This window comes from Crocuta crocuta, unplaced genomic scaffold, assembly GCF_008692635.1.
Source record: "Crocuta crocuta isolate KB4526 unplaced genomic scaffold, BGI_CrCroc_1.0 scaffold480, whole genome shotgun sequence".
NCBI lineage: Eukaryota > Metazoa > Chordata > Mammalia > Carnivora > Hyaenidae > Crocuta > Crocuta crocuta.
Window position 1 is genome coordinate 122,422 of NW_027532418.1, and position 18,127 is coordinate 140,548.

General features: G+C 36.1%; 3 protein-coding genes across 3 annotated transcripts in view; all 3 read left to right on the forward strand.

Moving 5' to 3' along the window:
* Positions 1-259: 259 nt before the first annotated feature.
* Positions 260-1,198, forward strand: LOC144243906 (olfactory receptor 4S2-like). Its single transcript, XM_077779047.1, has one exon. It carries the CDS (start codon positions 260-262, stop codon positions 1,196-1,198), a length of 939 nt encoding a protein of 312 aa, XP_077635173.1.
* A 6,347-nt stretch (positions 1,199-7,545) lies between these two features.
* On the forward strand, positions 7,546-16,148 carry LOC144243886 (olfactory receptor 4M1). The gene is made up of 2 exons (XM_077779021.1): positions 7,546-7,604; positions 15,182-16,148. Exon 2 carries the CDS (start codon positions 15,207-15,209, stop codon positions 16,146-16,148), a length of 942 nt encoding a protein of 313 aa, XP_077635147.1. The 5' UTR covers positions 7,546-7,604; positions 15,182-15,206.
* LOC144243885 (olfactory receptor 4K2-like) overlaps positions 15,216-18,127 on the forward strand; it is a 60,721-nt gene continuing 57,809 nt past the window's right edge. The window contains exon 1 of the mRNA XM_077779020.1: positions 15,216-15,272. The gene's annotated coding sequence lies outside the window, so the exon portion shown is untranslated. The remainder of the gene's footprint in view (positions 15,273-18,127) is intronic.

The window sequence follows — 18,127 nt, forward strand, 5'->3', positions numbered from 1 at the left end:
ACCCCTCATATTCTCTAGATTATTATTCGAGACAAAAGAACTCTAGGTCTGAGTGTAACAGAAAATCAAATGTGGGTCAATACTGTGGTAAGAAAATTAACTATGCTCAAGAAATATGAAGAGATTCCTCTACTATATTTAGCATCACTTGTATATGTTCATGACTGCTCCTGTTAGGTTATATCATACTCACAGTGGTTTATATTTATTTATTTTTGCAGAGAACCAGAGCCACCAAACCAGTACGACCTGGATCCCCATGGAAGTGGCTAACAATGTCACTGAATTTATATTCCTAGGACTTTCCCAAGATCCTAGAATGCAACTGATGTTCTTTGGCTTATTTCTCCTCTTCTACATCGTGATCATGGTGGGAAATCTGCTCATTTTGCTTACGGTCTATACTGATCCCCGGCTCCATACGCCCATGTATTTCTTCCTCAGTAACCTGTCCTTTGTGGACATTGCCTATTCCTCAGCCACAGCCCCCAAGATGATTGCAGACTTTGTTTCTGAGAAAAAGACCATTTCCTACTGGGGCTGTGTAACTCAGATGTTTACCTTCCACTTTTTTGGTTGTGCAGAGATTTTTGTCTTGACTGTTATGTCTTTTGACCGTTATGCTGCCATCTGCCAACCTCTCCGTTATACTACCATCATGAGTGCCAATGCTTGTATTGTGTTGGCATCACTGTCCTGGTTAGGAGCCCTGGGTCATTCCTTTGTTCAGACCCTTCTGACCTTTCAGCTTCCTTTCTGCAATGATCGGGTTATTGACCACTACTTTTGTGATGTCCACCCAGTCCTAAAGCTTGCCTGTGCTGATACAACCCTGGTAAATATGTTGGTGGTTGCCAACAGTGGTCTCATCTCTCTGGGATGTTTTCTCATTCTTCTGGCCTCCTACACAGTCATTCTATTTAGTCTTCGCAAGCGGTCTTCAGAGAGCCGGCGCAAGGCTCTCTCTACCTGTGGATCTCATTTCACTGTAGTAACTTTCTTCTTTGTCCCTTGTATCTTTATTTATCTCCGTCCCTCTACTACTTTCCCACTGGATAAGGCTGTGTCTGTGTTTTATACTACCATTACCCCAATGCTAAACCCACTTATCTATACTCTGAGGAATGAGGATGTAAAGAATGCCATGAAACGGATATGGAGTCGCAACATCTCCCTGAAGGAAAAGGAGAAGGGATAACTTGTCAGAATTGCAAAATCAGAGAATTAGCTGACACCTCAAATCATCTGTAACTTAGTAATGATTTTAAGGAATAGTCCCTAAAATCACCTATCTTGTACTTTTCATTTAACCGGGAATAATTTGATACTCTTTTATTTTTCTATGTTTAGGTGGACTAAACTTAAAACTTTCCATGCTGTCAAGGTTTATCCTCTCTCTTGTAGAGTAGGAGAGTAAACACTCTGACTCAGTATCTCTCTAATTGCATTAGATCCCTTCAATTCAAATTAAGCTTTCTTAAACTATAATTCAACGATGTAGAATGATGTTATGAGAGAAAGATCTCCGAGGAATCTGACCATTTCTCTTAAAAACAGAAGTGTAACTTCACAGAAACTGCCTCCTTGTCTCCTACTCTCCCTCCCCTCTCTTCCCCCCACTTTCTTTCCTTCCTCCTCCCTCCCTCCCCCCTCCCCCCCTTCCTTCCTTCCTTGCTTCCTTCTTTCTTTTTTCCTTTCCTAGGCTTTCCCCACAAATATCACATAATCTAGTAGGGGAAATAGAATCATAAAGAGATAATGATAATACAATATAAATATGCATACATAGAAATGCATACATAGAAATATACACTGCAGACAATTAAGAGGTTAGTGTAAATTCATAAACTGCCCAAAGGATGGTTTCTGTACAGGGGGGAAAAGGGGAACATTTTACATATTTTGTGTGGAGCAAATTTTTAAAGATCCTGTTGGAAAATTTGAATATTCTCTATCATCCTAGTAGTGCATTATTCTGAAACCTATCCTACTTTATTTTTGCAATACATAGAATAGATTAATTAAAGCAACTAAAATGAATTGACATTTGAACTATTGAAATGACTGAGTCAAGGAGATGTATTATAAATATTTGGTTAAATTTATTTTCAGTTTTTGAAAGGGATAGAGTAGATTCTTTTTTGTTGTGTTAGTTGTCTTAGTAAGGTCACAGAATAGCTGGATGGTCTCAGTATTTCAGAAGAGCCAATTTTATTCTAAGGAAATTTTTAGATCTTGTTTGATGACTCATATCTTTCAAGAATTCTGTCCTGATTATTTTCATCCAACATCTATTTTCTGTGTGCCTTAAGTACAGCTCCATATAGTTTATATAATGGAATCAAATATTTCCCCTCAGTTTTATTCCTTCACTGGATTTTACCTCGTTTATTCAACTTATTAACAATATAAATAACGTATTTTACCTTTTTTCCACTCCCTACATATGACACAGAACTGGATTCACAATACCTATTTGTGACAGTCTTCCTGTTGTTACCCCAGTATCCATTGATCCTTTTTTTCCTTTAGTAACAGAGACTTGATGTTATTTATGGTGACCCCATTAAAATACCACCACTAACATTTTGTTGCATTTCCCTATAGTTATTTTTCATATTACCTTTCCTCTGTGAAAAAAGGATCATTCTATCTTTTTATTAGTACTTATTTAAAAAAAATAATAAATACATTGAATTTATATTTAAAATTGTGGGCTACATTAATTTTCCTTTTTCCTACTAAGTTTTTTTTTTTTTTTTTTTTTTTTTTTTTAAAAATATTTATTTTTAAAATTATTTTCCACACAAATAGTTTATTGTCAAATTAGTTTCCACATAACACTCAGTGCTCATCCCCACAAGTGTCCTCCTCCATGCCCATCCCTCCTCCCCCCCCACATCCATCAGTCCTTAGTTTTTGTCAGCATTCAAGAGTCTCTCATGGTTTGCCTTTTCCTACTAAGATTTAAATAAAATGATAGTAACACTAAAAGAGAAATAAGTTTCGACTCACAAATAGGATGGAAGTTGGATGCAGACAAAAGATTTCAACAGATGTTTGGAAAAGAGAAGACAAAGGTAGAGTAATTGATATGGCAGAGTAGAGAAGGCTAACATGAAAGTAGTAACTGAGAGGAATACTGAGGAGAAATAGATTTATCTCTCAGAATACCTGACATGTTTGAGATTCCAGGGCACCAGGTAAGGATGATGGTGGGGTTCAGGGCTAGTAACAGAAAGATTAAGAAAGGAATGGTTCAGTCTCCCACCTTTTCTTTTCAGCCCTCACTCCCAGATGCTCACACAGGCATACACTTCACAAACAGAATGCTGACATCTTTGCATTAATAAATTAAACTATATTAGAGAAAAGTCTTTCACATTCTTCCTTTGGAGATCACAAATGGAATGGCTGCCTCTCTGCTAGAACCCTGATCAGAAGCCTACTAGTCAGTAAGCTCTGCTCTACTGATTTCTGCTTTTGGTCAAAGTTTTGGTGCCTCATTCTTTAATATACATAAGGTAGTTGAAGTAAAAAGTAAGCCTTTAGGAAGGCCAAAGGGAATTTGGCGGAGTCAGAGATAGCACAAAAAAATTCACTTTAAAAACCACAGATATCTTTTTTTTAAATGTTGCTTTCTTTATTTTGAGAGAGAGCACACATGAGCAGGGAAGGGCAGAGGCAGGAGGAGAGAGAGAATCCCAAGCAGGGTCTGTACTGTCGGCAGAGAGCCCAACTTGGGGCACAATCTCACGAACTATGAGATCATGACCTGAGTCAAAACCAAGAGTTGGACGCTTAACCAACTGAGCCACCCAGGCACCCCCAAAACACTGAATATTAAAAATCAAGCCAAGAGGTAAAACATTCAACTCATATTTGTCCCAGGAGAACAGAGAAGACAAAGGGGAGGAATTTAAAAGAAACAATGAAAAGAAAACTTGTAGCAGGAAGATTCAATCAGGTGTGAAAGTAGAATAAAACATTTTCAGTCATGCAAAGATTTATAGAATTTATTCTATAAGTACACTTTCTTTGAAAGTATGGGAGGATGTGTCCCAGCAAAAACAATGAAGAAGAGATAGTCTCAAGAAATCAATGCAGGGGTAGCCAAAAGCACTTTTTTTTTCCTAGGAGAGAGAGAGAGACAGCGTGAGCAGGGGAGGGTCAGAGAGAGAGAGGGAGTGACAGACTCTGAAACAGGCTCCAGGCTCTGAGCTGGCAGTCAGCACAGAGCCCGATGCGGGGCTCGAACTCACGACCCGTGAGATCATGACCTAAGCGAAAGTCGGACGCTTAACCGACTAAGCCACCCAGGCGCCCCCCAAAAGCACTTTTAAGATAAAAGCTGTGCAGCAGGCATAGGGGGCAATAGAAATGGATGAAAGCAGAAGGAGAGAAGCCCCAGGAAGGGAGGCTTTGGAAAACAGAGACAGTGAGAACTTATATTATCTAAGATGATGATGGAGCATCTTAATTATAAAGGTATAGGCAATAGGATGGAACAAGTTGATGGGCTTAAGGATACATTTATAGAAAATTGTATCATTTAGCACCCTATCAGAGATCTGATGACACACTCAAGATAGGTCAATTTACAAAGAGAAATTCACAAAGGAACTGTCTACAAAATTGTAGATATGGAGGAGTCACATGGGACAGCATCCTAACCAGGGGTTGGAAGCAGTAGAGCTGTTAACACCTTTGTACCTGAAGGGAATGGCAGAGAGTAGATATGGAAGCTCCATAACTCCAAATTCCATAACTGGAAACCTATATCTCCCAATCTCTTTCACTTATTTTGCCAATCCCCAAAACTTGCTTCCTTCTGGCAACCAATTAGATTGTTGCCTGTATTTATGGGTCAGTTAGTTAGTTAGTTGGTTTTTAGACTCCACGTGTAAGTAACATCACATGGTATTTGTCCTTCCTTATCTGACTTATTTCACTTAGCATAATACGCTCTAAATCCATCCATGTTGTACAAATGGCAAGATCTCGTTTTTTTTTTTTATGGCTGAATAATATTCAATTGTAGCTATATACTACATCTTTTTTTAATCCATTCATCTATCTGTGGACACTTGGGTTGCCTCCATATCTTAGCTATTGTAAATAATACTGCAATAAATATATGGGTGCATATATCTTTTTGATATCCAGTATCAGAATTACTGGATCACATGGTATTTCTGTTTTTAATTTTTTGTTATGTCCATGCTGTTTTCCATAGTGACTGCACCCATCTACATTTCCATCAACAGTGGATAAAGTTTGTTTTTTCTCCATCCTTATCAATACTTGCTATTTCTCATCTTTTCGATTTTTAGCCAGTCTGACAGGTAAAGGTGATATCTCATTGTGGATTTGATTTTCACTTTCCTGATGGTTAGAGATGTTGAGCATTTCTTCTTCATCTGTCTGCTGGCCAATTGGAAAAGTGTCTATTCAGATCCTCTGCCCATTTGTAAATTGGGTTATTTGTTATTATTTTTGATGTTGAGTTGTATAAGTTCTTTATTTATTTTGGATATTAACTCCTTATTGGATATATCATTTGCAAATACCTTCTCCCATTCAGTAGGTTGCCTTTTTGCTCTGTAGACTTTTTCCTTTGCTTCGTTGAAACTTTTTATTTTGGTGTAGTTCTAATAGTTAATTTTTGCTTTTGTTTCTCTTGCCTGAGAAGACATATCTAGCAAAATGTTGCTATGGCTGATGTCAAAGAAATTACTGCCTATGTTCTCTTCAGGAGTTTTATAGTTTCAGCTGTCACATTTAGATTTTAACCCATATTGAGTTTATTTTAATGTATGGTATAAGAAAGTGGTCCAGTTTCATTCTTGTGCATGTACCTGTCCAGTCTTCCCAGCACCATTTGTTGAAGAGACAGTATTTTCCTTATTGTACATTCTTGCCTCCTTTGCTGTAGAGTAATTGATCGTATAAATGTGAGTTTATCTCAGGGCTCTCTATCTTGTTCCATTGATTTATGTGTCTATTTTTGTGCCAGTACTGTACTGTCTTGATTAGTATCACTTTGTAGTACAAATTTAAATATGGCATTGTGATACCTCTAGCTTTGTTTTTCTTTCTCAAGATTTATTTGGCTATTCAGGATCTTTTGTGGTTCCATACATATTTTAGGATTTTTTTTCTAGTTGTGTGAAAAATCCTGTTGGTATTTTGAAAGGGATTACATTGAATCTGTAGATTTCTTTGGATAATAAGCCTATTTTAACATAAATTCTTCCAATCCATGAATATAGAATATCTTTCCATTTGTGTTGTCTTTAATTTCTTTGATCAGTGTTTTATAATTTTCAGAGTATCGTTCTTTAGCTGATTTGGTTAAGTTTATTTCTAGATATTTTATTCTTTTTGACATGATTGTAAATGGGATAATTTTAAAAATTTCTCTTTCTGCTATTTGTTATCAGTGTACATAAATGCAACCAATTTCTGAATATTAACTTTGTATCCTGCAACTTTATTAAAGGTAACTCAGTCATCCTCACTGTATAATATAAAGATAATTTTAGGAGGGAAAGTTTCTGAAAGGTAAGAGACGGAGATCAAGCTGATAGAATAAAATTGAGATAGAACCTAAAATTCATTCATTCATTCTTTCTTTTTTTCCTTTCCTTTCCTTTCCTTTCCTTTCCTTTCCTTTCCTTTCCTTTCCTTCCTTTTTCTTTCTTTTCTTTTCTTTTCTTTCTTTCTTTCTTTCTTTCTTTCTTTCTTTCTTTCTTTCTTTCTTTCTTTCTTTCTTTTTCTTTCTTTCTTTCTTTCTTTCTTTCTTTCTTTCTTTCTTTCTTTCTTTCTTTCTTTCTTTCTTTCTATTATCTATCTATCTATCTATCTATCATCATCTATCATCTATTCATGTATCTATCATCTACCTTACCTACCTAAAGTTTTCAGAGAACATTTCTAGGTGAGAAGTATAGACAAATGTTTGTCGATTCATAGATGGACATTAAATTATAGGTTGATTTAGGTAAATAGGAACAGTTCTTCTCTTGTTCATCATTATATGCCCTGTGCCTACTACAGTAACTGACATATAGTAGCTAAGCACATAAAGACATTGAATAAAAGTTAGAACTTTTAAGGAGTTATTACTTAAGATCTTTATTGCAAACATCAGGAAACTGTTCAAGGACTTCAGGTAGTATTAGATTTTGATAGATCTCCATTTTCCTAAGGTTCCAGCATCTCTAAGTGAATTGGAAATGCACATCATAGTTTAGAGGGCACATACCACATCATAACATTTTCTAGTTCTAACCTAGGGAAGTGAGCCATTTTCCTTACTTGTTCTGGAAATTTTAGATACTGTGTTTCTGTGTTCCTTGGATAAAGCACACTTTTAAATTATTCCCTCAGTGTTTTGATTCCTAACTGGCTGGCCCTGGCCTCCAGAGAATTTATTTTCTTAGTCACAATCCATGATGCTAGTTAGCTCATTGTTACATCAGGAAAGGAACTGATGATATATACCAAAATATAGAAACAAAGCTTTCTGTTGTGGATGGGGGAAGAGACACCTCTACCCTCTCTATAGTCCTTGACTACACCAAGACTGTCACTAGCAACTGGTAGGTGGAATAATGGTGTTATAATATTTACATACACCACTCTATTTTTTGAAACTATGAGGCAGATATAATAATAGGAATAATTATGTAAAATACTCAAAGAATAGTGGTAAGAAGCAGAACCTTCTAGTAAGGAAAGGTGTTAGGGAAACATGGTGATCATATAGAGCTGGCCTTAACCATGGTGGACAAACGATTTCTTCTTTTGTTTCATGTCGACAGGTGAGGTATTTTTTTATTTTTTATTTTTATTTATTTATTTAATTTAATTTAATTTTTTTCAGGTGAGGTATTTTTAAACCCAAGTCTGAACTGGATATTTAGAAGATGACTTGGTCACCTCATACTTAAAGAATGAAACATTCTTAAACAGTCTGAATCAGAGAAGGTTTCTCTGATTTATGNAAAAATAAAAAATAAATAAAATTTTGAATCTTGTTACTCCTGAAATGAAGTCAGGAAAAACTTCATTTATGATGGGTTCAGGATGATCTCTGAGAAGATGGGGGAGATGGGGCTTGACATGTCTCATTTTGAAGAGACCGGAGTTGATAGTCATGACAACTCTGGAAGTGAATATAGAAAAAACCTTAAAAGGAGACTTTCATCTGAAATTATTATGGTATAATAGGTATCTTAAAAATAGGATTCCAGGAAACAAAATCAGGAATCATGAAGTAGAATCAGAAAACACCAAATGGATTAATAAAACATTTAGATTGAGAAGTATTTGACATTATTCTTCTATAAAGTCATCAACTACTTTATTCACTTATTCATTCATTCATTCATTCAATAAATATATCTTAATGACTGTATTGTGGCAGAAGCTATCTTAGGCACTAGATATATAAATGAGACATGCTTCATGTCCTCAAGGGGCTCAGAGTTCCAGTTACATTTTGACCAAAATACAAACTGAAAAACTACAGTGCAATGAGTAAAGATTTTTTGGAGATGTGAATAGAGTATTACTATGGGAGCCCAAATTTCTCTGGTGTTTGTTGGAAATTATTCAGAATTTCAGGAATTTTGAAAAAAAAAAAAAGCATTCTGAGGCTAGTCAGAGGACTTAATAATAGTGATTTATCAACAATCACAAAGGATTATAGTCTGGGGAAAACAGGAAGAGATAGTAGTTTTTAGAAGTCAGATGTTCTTGACCTCTTCTCTGTTTCTCAAATTTGGTCTTCTGGATCCAAGGAGAGTGGTTGGGGATACAGTGGGGATAGAGAAGTACAAACAGACATTAAAAGGCAATATTTTGGAAATTATATACGAGAATAATAGTTTCTCTATTGAACTTGATACTTTGCAAAGGAAATATAAATATAAGCATTATCATAATAATGACAATAATAATAGTAACTTAAGTATGAACTGTATCTTTCTGGGGTAGTTTTCTGAGCTTTACATGCATTAGCTCATTAATCCTTACAATAAAAGCTATGAAGTTGGTACTATTACTATCTCCATCGCACTTATGGACACATTAAAAAAGAGAAGTGAGTGAGTTGCTCAAAATCACATAGCTAGTAACCAGTCGGCTATGATTAGAATCAAGCCACTTATACTATGTATCTATTTTATTTTATTTTATTATTTTATTTTATTATTTATTATTCATTTCTGAGAGAAAGAGAGAGACAGCATGAGCAGGGGAGGGTCAGAGAGAGAGGGAGACACAGAATCCGAAATAGGCTCCAGGCTCTGAGCTAGTTGTCAGCACAGAGCCCGATGCGGGGCTCCAACCGACGAACCATGAGGTCATGACCTGAGCCGAAGTCAGACGCTTAACTGACTGAGCCACCCAGGTGCCCCCATTACATATCTATTTTAAGAGAAATGCATAAGTAGCAAATGATCCTCTCATATTGAAATAAGCCCTTCTCAGATCCTAATGTTTTCTTCTTGTTTAGTTTATTGTGGGCAACAAAGTAGGAAATCTAGATAATTACTACATTTTGGTATTCTTTGCTGTTGGGTAATTTGTGAGACTCAAGATCCCTGATCGCCACATACCCCTGTATGTGGTGAAGATGTTTTTGTATACTACCTCCTCCCTATCTTCCTTAATAAGATAGGTAAGTTCGATGTTTTAAGAATAGGGAAAATGAATTTATTTGTTTTATGTGTTGTGTATACTTACTATGGTGATTAAAACACTGTCCCTCTAAACTGTCACCCACATTGTTCTTAATTTTCTCTTCATAGAATCAGACAATTATACAGCTAGGTTTTTCATTAAGATTCTAGTTGAAATCCCTCATGTTGCTAGGAAGAAACTTCTGTAGAAGGAAGATGAATGACCTTCTTAAGGTCACACAGATTTTGTTAGCTAAGATGTCATGGGAATCCAAGTGTCTTAATTCTTATTCAGAGCTCTTTATAGATACCTTTTAAATTGGAGTATGCATTGTACAAACATCCTACACTTTGCAAAATTCAACTCTTTATAAACATTTTGGAGAAATTAAAGGGATATGTAATATATATGCCTGTATGTGTATGTAACCTATGTCATAAAGACAAAACAAAAGATTTCAAATAATGACTTTGTTTTTGTGATTCCTTATCCTACTATTCTAAAAATATCTTTTTTTGAATGATTCACTTTAACATGGATCATACTGAGGTAGAGTACTCCTTAAAATTAAACTCCACATGTCTATTTTCTAAAAATCTAGTACCTTCCTGTTGTGTTTGCCTAGAGCCTCCCTTCCTCACTTGGCCTTTGTCCCTATTTCTCAGGATTTTCTTTGCTCTGTTCCCTAGCTCAGTAAGGCTAAAGCTCTTCTACACAGCCTTCACCATAGTCCCATGATCAGTTGGTTTGAAAGGCCAAAGTATTTCTCTTCTTTGGGGAAGAATTTTCAATAATCATCATGAATCTGTTTGTGAACATTTTTATTTTATAAAACTTTTTTGTTTTTTCATCTAAATGAATACTCACTGGTAACAATGTGATACATAAAGATGGACTGTTTTAATCCTCAGAAGAAATACAGAACTAATAACTTCCTCTTTCTCTTACAGCTTTTGTCCACATAATCAATACAGCATTTATTTTTCTTCCATTTTCCCAGCCTCTCAGTTTCAGCTTACTCCTTCTACCTAATGTTATTGAAGCAGAGTCTGAAAGCAGTTCTTACAGTTGTGAGCTTTTGGTTTTTGGGAGTGGTTAGGATGAGTGACTTTTACTCTGGGAGACACTGGCTTCTTCATTCACATCTTCATCTAAGGAAAGACAATCTACAGTGGTCATAGATGATGGCTAATATTTTATTTTTTTAAATATTTTTATTTATTTCTAGGAGAGAGAGACAGCGTGAGCAGGGGAGGGTCAGAGAGAGAGGGAGATACAGACTCTGAAATAGGCTCCAGGCTCTGAGCTGGCAGTCAGCACAGAGCCCGACGTGGGCTCGAACCCACGAACCGCGAGATCATGACCTAAGCGAAAGTCGGACGCTTAACCAACTAAGCCACCCAGGCGCCCCGATGGCTAATATTTTAAAAATGCTTCTTGTATGAAGTTACATAACCACATAGCTCTTGAGTCGTTTAATCTTTTACTATTTCAGGATCTATGTGATAGCCTCCCTAATTCCTCAAGATCTCTACTGGCAAGATATCTATTCTCTGTGTGATTACTGAGAGCTTGGCTAGACACATGGATGCACATAGCATTTTTGGTAAGGAAGTTCTGTACAGATTCTTAGTTTTCCCCAAGGTATTTGTTCCCTTGAGGAGAGTTCACAGTTCATTCACCTGTAGGGAGAGCCTCTGTATTTCTAGATATCTCTATAGTCATCCTCTAGATAGTATATCCCTGAAGATTAAGTACAGAATGGGAATTCGCTAGATGTTGTTAAAAGAGGAGCATGCTTTTTAAGAATCCACATATAAGTGAGGTCATGCAGTATTTCTTTGCCTGGCTTATTTCATCCAGCATAACATCCTCCAGGTTTATCCACATTGTTGTAAATGTTAGGCTTTCTCTCTCTTTTTTAAGGAAAGAAGTATATATATTATTATATCACAGTTTCTTAGGCCATGTGAGAGTAGAATGGTTGTTACTAGGGACAGAGAGGTGGGGGAAAATAGACCTTGGTCAAAAACAATGTTGCAGTTATGTAGGATGAATGAATAAGTCTAGAGATCTCATGTACAGAATGATGACTATTATTAATAATACTCTATTGAGTACTGAAAATTTGCTAAGAGAGTAATTTTCAGGTGTTCTTGTCACTGAAAAAAATGGTAACTGTGTGAAGAGATTATATTAATTAACTTGAGGATAGTACTCATTTCACTATGAATATGTATATCAGATTGCTGTGTTGTACACTCTAAATATATACATTTTTTATTAAAAGAGAATGAAAAGAGGAGAGGACTTGTATCAAGAAACTTAGGAGGCATAGGTGTAAGCAGGATGAAGCAAAACTTGCTTGACCAAGCAACACAGCTGCTCTAAGAATAAGCAGTGGCTTGGAATAGCTATTTCCTAAATGGCAGCCTAGGAAGGAAATGCCCTATCTCAGGTTTCATAGGTGGCTTAGCTCCCTCCACAATTTCTACAGACATGAGTGTGGACAGAGCATTCCTAAATATATATGGCAGATTCATTCAAATTTTATTAAAAACCTGAATGTGCTGGATGAACCTCATTTTTGACACAGAAGATATAAAGATACATTTGTAAATAGTTTGTCATTATGGTGCTCAAATTCCAACTGACTTTGGTAGCAGGGCAATAACAACATACAATTCAACATTAAATCTTGCCGGTTGCATCCCCTAAGTATTTTCTTTTTCTTTCTTCTTTTTTTTAAATGTTTTATTTATTTCTAGGAGAGAGAGAGAGAGAGACAGCGTGAGCAGGGGTGGGTCAGAGAGAGAGGGAGTCACAGACTGAAACAGGCTCCAGGCTCTGAGCTGGCAGTCAGCACAGAGCCCGACGCGGGGCTCGAACCCACGAACCGCGAGATCATGACCCAAGCGAAAGTCGGACGCTTAACCGACTAAGCCACCCAGGCGCCCCTCTCCTAAGAATTTTCTAAAGAAAACACTTTATTGTGCTTAATATCTGTTGCTTTATCTGTAGCTTAAGCCACACCTAATCCTATTTCAATTTATTTGCAAAATGGCAGGGGTGATATTTCTAAATCACAAATCTTGTTAAGTTATTGTCTAGATTTTATTCTAAAATATATTGGAAACTTAAAATATAATTTTCTTTTTATAAACCATAATTCTTGGTCCTTTGTCTATCTCGATTCTATTTTTGTTCTTCAGTAAGTTGCAGGTCTCCCATAGTTCCTAGAAACTCTTCCCTGTCACAAGCCCTTTGATTCGTTCCCTCTTACTAAAATGCTTTTCTCCTGTTTTCAAAGTTAGTAGAAATGTCGCTAGTTCGAAGAGGCTTTTCTAAAACAGCCATCACCACCACCACCATGTGCCTACCATTTATTCTCTATCATAGTCCCTTTTTACTTCCCTCTTGTCTCTTATCAATAGTGGTAATTATTTGTTTTGATTATTTATAGTTCACTTATTTACTTATTGCTTGTTTACTAATTTGTTGTCTGTCTATATTCTAAAATGGAAGTTCAGTGAGGCAGAAACCAAATCTTCTTGTTCATTGTTATATCCTCAGCAGTTAGCACATAGAAGATACCTAAATAGTTGTTGAATAAACAGATGAGTAATGAGTAATTTATAGAAGTGACACAGAAGCTATATGTTTTGGGTTAGAGCTTTTTTTGAATGTTTTATTCATTTCTGAGAGAGAGAGAGGGAGGGAGGGAGGGAGGGAGAGACAGGCAGCGTGAGCAGGAGAGGGTCAGAGAGAGAGGGAGACAAAGAATCCGAAGCAGGCTCCAGGCTCTGAGCTAGCTGTCAGCACAGAGCCCGACACAGGCCTTGAACCCATGAACCGTGAGATCATGACCTGAGTCGAAGTCGTTTGCTCAACCGACTGAGCCACCCAAGTGCCCCTGGGTTAGAACTTTCAATATCATGTGTAAAGTTTTATGGAGGTAAAACCTGGTGAGGGTAAATACAGTAAAACCATTGCTTTCTGGATTCCTAGGAAATATGTCAGTCTGGATAACCATGCTTTTAAGAAAGTTGAAGATTTAAAAGTGGCAGCGTTATCTTTCTTTTGATTAAAAATTTTCCAAACTGAATTTTAAATTTCACTGTCTTACTAAACATGATTAATTAGCTCACTAAGGCCAATCTTGGGCTATTCATGCGTGTGGGTATATTTATCCTTTTACTAAAAAGTCCCACAATGCTGAGCTTGCTGACTGTTTTTGTTTTCTGCCTTTTGTGTCAGATTGCTGGCAAACACTGGTCTTTTCTCGGTATGTTTACTTGTAGTGAACCATCCCTTCTTTATGAATGCTTTTATAACATATTAGATCTGAAAGTCATATGTCTATGGTCATTAAAATTATGCACAAATTGAGTAGGTAGCTTCCAGGGAAGAGACACTGGTTTACTTCAGTCAATAGGATACATAAGTTTTAGTGCCTGGATGCTGTTTCATCCATTTGGTTTTATAGAATCTTGGTTTTTCTATGCTTACCTCCTGAGGAGAGGCAATATTATAAAATAATATATCAGTTGAACAGAAGCAACTCTTTGGTATTGGTTGTTGGCTATAAGAAATACTTTGATGGGCAGTTTTTATATTACTTAGAAGAGGAAGCATATTTGGTAAAGTGAATGATTATCTTATTTTTATTTGACAGGTTTTGTTTTATCTAATACTAGTAGGTTCAAGACTAGGCTCTGAGTAAAATTTTAGCAATAATCTTATTCCCACCATCATCTTGAAATGACAGAATGGGTCAGCTTGGGTAGCAAGCAGACCCATTTATTAGATCATTATATCATCTTCCTGTCTTCCTGGGGCAGTGGATAAAATATTCATGGTTAGTGCAGTAATCATAGACCAGAGAATTATCATCTACGGCCATGCATTGTTGTATATTGGGGCTGCTTACCTATTACCAAGAATTAAGCTATATAGGCTTTGGTTAAGGAAGAAATGTCCATTCACTACACATGAAGCCCTGGGATCTTTTTGAAAGATTAAAAATAAAATACTGCCAGAACAGTATACCTGATACTAGACAAGTAAGTTTCCAAGTTGGCTAGATTTCTCAACAACAACAAAAAATCTAGAAATAACAGCTGCTTTTCTTATGACCAGTCTACAATTTGGCTTATCTCATTAGTAGCTGTACGTATTTTTTATAAAGATAGATGTATGGGGAAAGAATTAGTGCACTGCTGAATTTCATAAAAAATAGAAATTAATAACATTAATAGATTGGGATTTTGGTTTCTGATATGTGACACACTTCATATGGTTTCAGTGTTTCTAATTTTCAGGTCATCATTTACTTTTTCCCTATTTTGGTTTATCAGACATCAAATGGGACAATCAAATGCATCTTAATACAATCTCTTAATGATAGAGGCCAATCTGATGATTTCAAAAGCAGTAAATGAATCTAGTTAAATGTTGTTTGGAATAATTGTAATTTCTTTATTTCTTATAGCCTATTATTTTTAAAAAGGGAAGAAATGGAACCTGCAAATTATACCAAGGTGACGGAATTTGTTCTCACTGGTCTATCCCAGACTCGAGAGGTACAACTAGTCCTATTTGTTATATTTCTATCCTTCTATTTGTTCATCCTTCCAGGAAATATTCTTATTATTTGCACCATCAGGCTTGACCCTCAGTTGACCTCACCCATGTATTTCCTGTTGGCTAATCTGGCCTTCCTTGACATTTGGTACTCCTCCATCACAGCCCCTAAAATGCTCGTAGACTTCTTTGTGGAAAGGAAGAAAATTTCCTTTGGTGGGTGCATTGCGCAGCTCTTTTTCTTGCACTTTGTTGGAGCCTCAGAGATGTTCCTTCTCACAGTAATGGCCTTTGACCGCTATGCTGCTATCTGCCGTCCTCTCCACTATGCTACTATCATGAATCGACGTCTCTGCAGTATCCTGGTGGCTCTCTCCTGGTTGGGGGGATTTATTCATTCTATAATACAAGTGGCTCTCATTGTTCGACTTCCCTTCTGTGGGCCCAATGAGTTAGACAGTTACTTCTGTGACATCACGCAGGTTGTCCGGATTGCTTGTGCCAACACCTTCCCAGAGGAATTGGTGATGATTTTTAGCAGTGGTCTGATCTCTGTGGTATGTTTCATTGCTCTCTTAATGTCCTATGCCTTCCTCCTGGCCATGCTTAAGAAACATTCAGGCTCAGGTGAGAGTACCAGCCGGGCCATGTCCACCTGCTATTCCCACATCACCATTGTGGTGTTTATGTTTGGGCCATCCATCTACATTTATGCTCGCCCATTTGACTCTTTTTCCCTAGATAAAGTGGTGTCTGTGTTCCATACTGTGATATTTCCTTTACTTAATCCCATTATCTATACCTTGCGAAATAAGGAAGTAAAGACAGCCATGAGGAAGTTGGTCAACAGATATATTTTATGTAAAGAGAAATGAAAGATAAGTGGCACATTCTATAATCTTTCTGAAGGTCATTGTCCTAAAGTAGGAAGCATCTGTAACAGTAATAATACTGCTTTTCATCTGAGTTCTTAAATTCCTACCAGATTTTTTCCCCTGTATTCACTGAAAAAACAAATTAAGATGGAAATAAGTTTACTCACACCCTCCTGGAAACTGACAGCACATCACCATTAGAAGTTAAGATATAATGATGATCTGCTAAATACTTATTTTTACTAATTGTTTATTGAGTGAGTATTCTGGAAAATCTTTGGCTGTGAGGAGAATGCATGTTGAGAAATAATAAAATAAGACCTGGGAGACATGTCCTCTATGAATATGAAGAAATAAGTGGCTAGCATATGAATGTGAGTAGCTTCAAGTGACCAAATTAAATATTGTTGCCATGACTCAGTCTTAGCCCATTGGGATGGTGTTTGGTAACCCACCTTCCTGAGACTAGAAAAGTAGATTATTTTGTTCTTTATGTATTCCAAGAATTCATGATGGAAACTGAGGATTCATTTATACAAGCTGTTTTAACTCATTTCAGGTGGCAGCCACTCAACAGTATTGGTGACAGAACTCAAGATTTTGTCACATCCTACAAGCAATTTTTATGAATTCATACCTGAGTTTGGTTACTATGTGAGACCATGAGACCGCCCCCTCCCCCTTTCCAGAGGAAGTCTCCAGCCAAGTAATGTTTTATAGCTAGTGTCTACTTACATCCTCCAGTCTGAAAGCAGACTTAGAGGAAAGGGATTCTAGGCTGACTAGAATGGACAGACATCTAGCTGTGTTATTTTAAAAAGATTATTATATGCTTTGCCATTTCTGTGTGTTTTCTGTATTTGTTAATTCTGCTTCTCATCTTAGAATTAGTTTAGTAGGATGCTGCTTTTGTTAGCCCTATAATTCAGAGTTCTTTCCCATTAAACCATTTTTTTAGTACATATGGAAAAGGCCTAGATGTACTGGTTTTCATAATCTTTTGGTGATTTATTTATTAGAGAGCAATTTACTATTCCCTGACACTAAGAACCCAATTATTACTAACTGTGCTTCAGTGTATAAAATATAGATTAGAATATTTGAGTTCATACAAATTCATTTACTTAAATTAACTTTTTAATTCCAAAACTCGCGTTCTATCCCTAAAAGAGCACTTTATGTGCTGTGAGCTCTAGTTTTATATTTTCTTTGATAGCAGTATATGACTAGCTTCAAGAATGAAAATATATAAATGAATGATGAAAACGATGAAAACATCAGGTACACACGATGGTGCATAAAGTTTATTCTTTGCTGTGGGAAGTTTTCTATATGATGACCCTTTCATCTTCAAAACTACAGGGACTTCTCTTCTAAGAACCCAAATATACTGATGGAAATTATGGTACTTGAATTTTGAGTTGACTTCTCATTGCCTGGAAATGAATAAAATAGTAGACTTCTCTATTATTTTATAACAGGGCAGGAAGAAACCATCTAACATACAAAAGATATGTACATACACAATAAAAACAATTTATGTTTTAGATTTTATGTTTCCTTATTGTTATTTCTCTATATCTGAACCAGCCAGACTTGGATTCATTTTGTCACTTATTCTTCATTTAGCTAGGATTAATGTTTTTGGGGAAAAGACTACTGACTCAATATGCTCTTCAAACATTATTATACTACTACTACTGAAGGATATTTGTTGAAAATATTGAAGCTAGGAATAAGAAGAAAAGATATCAAACTTAGTGTAATGAAGATATTAACAGTATCTCAATATTAATAAGATGGACTGTACTGTTACAGCTGGCAAAAAAATTCTCTATTATCCAAACAAAAATAAAGTTCTTCTGTTTTATAATTAATAAAATATATTCGTTAAAAATTAAAAATATATGAACATGTAAATAGAAAAACACACATTACTGCAAAGTTTGTGAAGTTTCACCCACCCATCTCAATTGGAA